Source organism: Hemibagrus wyckioides, linkage group LG22 (assembly GCF_019097595.1).
Source record: "Hemibagrus wyckioides isolate EC202008001 linkage group LG22, SWU_Hwy_1.0, whole genome shotgun sequence".
Classification (NCBI taxonomy): domain Eukaryota; kingdom Metazoa; phylum Chordata; class Actinopteri; order Siluriformes; family Bagridae; genus Hemibagrus; species Hemibagrus wyckioides.
Window position 1 is genome coordinate 11,860,641 of NC_080731.1, and position 6,000 is coordinate 11,866,640.

The window sequence follows — 6,000 nt, forward strand, 5'->3', positions numbered from 1 at the left end:
TGTTTAAATCAGAGTTGATGCATTACCGTTATATAATAGGTTTAGTTTTATACTGTACTTGTATTTTCATCAGTTTTGTCACAATTTCCAATTCCTGTTTCTGGAAATACTGTTTAGCCTCCATTCAAGCTAAATAATATTCTTAGTAAAATAGTTCCTAGCATGTGCAGACAATGTCTACGGTTTATATGCATCATGCAGAAGCTGGATTTGAAAGAGTAGCCTCTGCAACAGCATTGAGGAGATTTGTGTCATCCAGAAATATATTGCGTTTCAACAATTATTGTGTTAGCTTTTGTTATATGGGGTTTTTTGTTTGTTTGTTTGTTTTTTGCTAAAATCAATAGAGTAAGGTTACTTTCTCTAATTGTTGGACAGTTATCTAAGGCAGGGTTGCCATGATTTTTATGCCATATTGAACAAGTTTTAAAACAAAGTTGTATTGCTAGTTTTATAGAAAGTAATTGTAATTGAAACGAATCAATTTCGATATGCAAACAAAGGGAAAATGTAAGTACAGACTGTGTATCTACTGCACAGATCTATTTTTGCTACATTATATTATAGACGTTATACGTTTTTGTTATGAAAATGAGAGTGTGAAAAGAGGATTATTGAATGAACAATAATGGCTGAATCACGTGATGAAAAAAGAGGTGAATTGGAGATACGTAGGCAACTTGGTGACCTTGTTTCCTGTGCAATGACAAAGAAAAAGAAGAAAGATGCACCTTGAGGCTCAGTGATACTGTCAACCTCTGAACATTTATATCAGTTAATAATTGCATTGTTAAAGTTATTTTATTATATTAGTGTTTATGTAACACTGTCTGTTTCTCTGTGTAATTTGTCTAAAGGCACTTATTGGATTGACCCAAACCTGGGCTGCTCCTCTGACACAATTGAAGTCACCTGTAATTTCACAGGCGGAGGTCAGACCTGCCTGAAGCCGATCACTACATCCAAGGTAAACGTTCAGTACTCTTTTTAACTGAACATTTATTTTGTATTTGAATAATACTTATAAACATGAATACTCCAGGATTTTTCAACCTGCATCTGTGTCATTTTTGCCACGGTTTCCTGTGCAACCCTTTTTACACATTTTTAAAGTCTTTTAATGTCTCTTTTTTCATAGTTAAGACACTATAAAAAAAACACAGCCTGTGTGTAATTGTAATATTTTTGATGAGAGATTGCATTTTGCTGGAATACACACCCAAAGCTATTTAATAAAGTTTTAAATAACCCCAAACCCTACTTGGATGGAATCTTCTTTTTCCATTTGCTCTCTATTTCCTTGAGATCTCAAGGGTTTATTTATCTTCAGTAAACCCTTGTGACAATACTGTTCTTATTTTTACTTCTTATTTTTTTTTTACTTATTTAGCTTCGAGTTTGTGCGTTATTATGAAAAGATGTTTTTTTTGCTACCTTTAGGAACCGCTAACGCAATCCGTCTTCATTGAAACTAGGGAATTGTATCTCTTGAGGGATATGTAGCTTAAAACTGTCTAAGGTGTAAGGTATTATACTGGCACTGAGAAAAGAATTTATAAACCTTGCTTATTCAAAACTCAATTATGAGGTCTAAGAGCAGAGGGTGTGCCAAAAAAAAAAGTTTAATGTGTGAATTTATTTTATTAGAATTCTTCCATGAGTGCTTCCTTGCTTCCCATCTGGGGGGATAGGACAAAAATAGTTCTAGTAAAACACAGATCACGTATAATGAGATCTCAGTGCAGGAAAGCGTGTCAGAATTCCTCTAAATTGGTATCTTAAGTCAAAATGTTTCACTCTTTGTTCATGTGAATTGCATATATGTGGATAAAGTAGATGGAGATTTACCTGAATAACAGTGGAGCGTTTCTTTGAGTGTGTTATGCCCTAACCCAAATGTTCACATTTATTAACTAACTGAATATACAGTGTGCTCAAGTTTCAATCTGTAAATATAACCTCTTGACATTGTGACTGAAGTTGTCGATATGTTGTTCTGCAGTTGGAGTTGGGTGTAGGAGTGATCCAGATGAACTTCATTCACCTGCTGAGCTCAGAGGCAGTGCAGCTTCTCACCATTCACTGCCTGAACATATCTGTGTGGGCAAAAGAGGCAGGCAGACCTCCATCCCACAATGCTGTGAGTTTCAAGGCCTGGAACAGAGAGATAATCTCAGCCAGAGGACTCATTCAGCCTCAACTGCTAAAGGACGAGTGCTGGGTAAGCTCAGATTGAACAACAGAGGAAAGGGTCAATTTTTATTGAATTTGTACTGAATGCTGACAGCACAAAATGATCTATATCTCGGTTATTAACAGATTATACCACAGCACTGCTAAAGTTCTCATTGGTCATAAATTTTCTATTACAGCAGCTCAGTGCTGGCTATAATTCAAATCAGTTTTATTTTATGGATGTTCCATATCTTTAAATGTAACTAAAAACAGGTCAACTAAAACGGTGGTATGTGCTGTGGTATATAAAAGGCATAAAACATCTCAGGACATGCCGTTATAGGAAAATAGTGCAGTCTCTCCAGGATTTCATAATTCCACAATCGTATAAATTAATGCAGAATTAAGCAACTCTGCAACATTCTTGCTATGTTTACTGCAGATTAAGGCCAAGATGTGTCGGGACATCATAGCAACAAAAATTCAGCCCATACTCTCTTCATTTCATGTAAATCAAACATGAATACAGCTATCATAGAAAGTAATTATATATGTCTCCTTACTGGTAAAGTCTAAAAGAAAAAGTTTCACCATTTCAGTTTTCTATTAAACATTAAAATTAAAAATATGCACAAAAACTGCAAGTTGCATCACAAATTCTAAAAAAAAAATATCTGCAGGTAAGTATTTCTGGCCACAACAATCCTTGGAGGAAATCCTGGACGAAATGAATATGAACTTCAGGGTAGTTAATTAATTGGCTATAAAAAAACAAGTTATACACCGATCAGGCATAACATTATGAGCAGTGACAGGTGAAGTGAATAAAACTGATTGTCTCCTCATCATGGCACCTGTTAGTGGGTGGGATATATTAGGCAACAAGTGAACATTTTGTCCTCAAAGTTGATGTGTTAGAAGCAGGAAAAATGGGCAAGAGTAAGGATTTGAGTGAGTTTGACAAGGACCAAATTATGATGGCTAGACCACTGGATCAGAGCATCTCCAAAACTGCAGCTCTTGTGGGGTGTTCCTGATCTGCAGTGGTCAGTATCTATCAAAAGTGATCCAAGGAAGGAACAGTGGTGACCTGGCGACAGGGTCATGGGCGGCCAAGGCTCACTGATGCATGTGAGTAGCGAAGGCTGGTCCGTGTGATCCAAAACAACAGACGAGCTATTGTTTTTCAGATTGCTGAAGAAGTTAATGCTGGTTCTGATAGAAAGGTGTCAGAATACACAGCGCATGACAGGTCAGGGCTGTTTCCGCAGCAAAAGGGAGACCAACACAATATTAGGCATGTGGTCATAATGTTATGCCTGGTCAGTGTACTTTGCTTCTTAAATTAGGAATATTGAGGAAAATTCATGCATAAAAGCTATTTACAAGAAATCTAATAAAATTACTATCATTATTGCTGCATCTTAACACTTGCTTCCACTCTAAAAAAAATCTTTCAGATGACAGATGGTCGGTGGCATCAGACACAGTTCCTTTTCCAGACACAGGAGCCTGAACTCTTGCCTATAGTCGATGTGCTGAACCTCCCAAACAAGAAAACAGGCTTCAATTATCACCTGGAGGTGGGACCTGTGTGCTTCATATAGAGCGCAGAAGGAAAGATGAGAGATGAGGACTATAGCTCTGTGCTCTGAGATGTTTGGGCTCTCAAGGCTTAAACAGACCTGGACTGCTGACTAAACATGCAGGAAAATGCAATTCAGAGCATCTTGAAAGTCTTTTCAAGCTGGAGGCTTAATGGACAAAAAACTATTTTCTTTAAAGGACTACTTTCTCTCTTCAGCTGTTTTTTTTTTTTTAAAGAAGACTTTAATAAACTTTGAGCAATCAGTCTCAAGCTGCCAAAAGAGTTAATTTATTCACACATTTGTGCTTCACGCACAAGATTTCCTGTTACAGATGGGTGCCGAATTGGAAGTTCAACACGTATTTGCATTTACAGTACTTATTTTGTATCTTTTTTTTTTTTTACACATGAACATATGTATTTATATGTGTATGTATATTTTTTTTGTAAAGTGCAATGTGAGAGAGATTTTGTTGTATAAAGGTGAATCCTATATTTGGCTGTTTAAGTGAATTAAGGTTTACTGTCACTCATATTGACTTTTTTTTCAGGTTTGGTGCATAAGTGTGTGTGTGTGTGTGTGTGTGCGTGCGTGTGTGTGCATGTGTGTCTGTCTGTTTCTGTCTGGAAGTCTCGTTCCAAAGACACGTTGTGGATTTTGGGTTATATATTCCCCTCCGAAAGTATTGGAACGCCAATGCTGTTGTTTTTGTTATTCACTGAAGACGTTTGGGTTTGAGATCAAACAATGACTATAAGATGATAGATCATTCACTTTCTGCTATTTCCATTTAGATGTCTCAAATTGTATGTGAGCAAAAGTATAGGAACAGATGGATTTACAGTATATAAAAGTTCATATTTAGTTGCATATCCCATGCTTGCAATAAACGGATCAAGCCACTTATTGATGTCATTGATGATCTATCATCTCATCTTTTGACCTTAAACCCAAATGCATTAGGTATATAGCCAAAACAAAAGAATTGACCTTGCCATTCTTATACTTTCAGATTTGGTTGTAATGTTAAGGTCAGGATTAATTGTGCATCAATATATACATACACACATACACAAACACACGCAACATACACAACATGTAACTCATCAGGTTTAGTTCACATTGACGGAGGTGGTTTCAAGCTTGAAAGTATCATTAAATGTCTACCTCCAATCTCACATTTTTATGGTGCTCTAGAAATAACAGCTTAAAAAAAAAAAAAAAAAAAAAAAACTACATGCGTCTCCTGTGGTTTAATTGCCTTTGAAACATGGTTTGTGCATCCGACAAGTGTCTATAGATGAAGTGCCTTTTATACTTTGAAAAGGGAATATTTTTGTATAAACAGAAAAAAGAAAAAATTGTGTCCTTTTTATACAGCCATCTTGCTGAGAACATATTTGATGTATGCCTTGTGTCTGAGATGTTAACAAGAAAAGAGAGAAGTGTTTTCATAACCTTATTCAGTTTGAAAGCTGGGCCCATCCAGTGATTTATTTACATGTAAACATGATTTACAAATGAATCCCCAGTGCTGTAAAATAATAATCAGATCATTATCAAATAATAACCAAAGCACAGTCTCCTGTTGGCATGTGATCCATAAGCCCTGTCTGACTGCACACGTGATCATTTGACATTAAAAAAGTCCCCCTATAAAGGTACACACTTTGCAGCGGGGTTGATGTTAAGGGCACTAAGCCTTTTTATACTACAATCAGCTGTATCATTGACCCTGATTAGAATTGCATTTTATTCTGGTACACTTTTTTCCTTTTCTTTTTCACATCAATTTTGACCGAATTTAACGAAAGATAAATGAAATATTTGTGGTGCGAGCGGGCTTTATTGTGAACCATTTTTACTCAACACAAGGGGATGTTCAAGGCATTTTTATTCTATTGTGAGTACATTTTAGGATTCTCTGTTTGTGTGCTCCTTTTTATGATAACCCATGTGTGCTGTGACTGTATTTGCCACCCACAATCACCCAAAATATAGCTGTCCATGTCTGTGAATATTTTCCATTTCTTTTAGTATGTTTTATGGATGGAATACCTCATGTTGCAAACCAAGGAATGTTTGATTTTTTTGTCTTGTGAACAGAAGGTTGAAGTCATAATCAAAATCCTCTTCTTGTCTGTCTGTACCATCCCGCATACTCCTCAGCCATTTCACCTTCTTATTTACCTCTGAATAAACAACTGGGTGTTCAGTAAAAGTCTAGTCTATCAGT

The 6,000-nt window shown here is 36.2% G+C and overlaps 1 protein-coding gene across 1 annotated transcript in view; it reads left to right on the forward strand.

Annotated features, from left to right (window-relative positions):
- col27a1b (collagen, type XXVII, alpha 1b) overlaps positions 1-3,993 on the forward strand; it is a 63,031-nt gene extending 59,038 nt beyond the window's left edge. The window contains exons 59-61 of the mRNA XM_058375235.1: positions 858-967; positions 2,003-2,221; positions 3,636-3,993. Of these exons, the coding sequence (XP_058231218.1) occupies positions 858-967; positions 2,003-2,221; positions 3,636-3,782 (476 nt within the window). The 3' untranslated portion in view covers positions 3,783-3,993. The remainder of the gene's footprint in view (positions 1-857; positions 968-2,002; positions 2,222-3,635) is intronic.
- Positions 3,994-6,000: the final 2,007 nt, after the last annotated feature.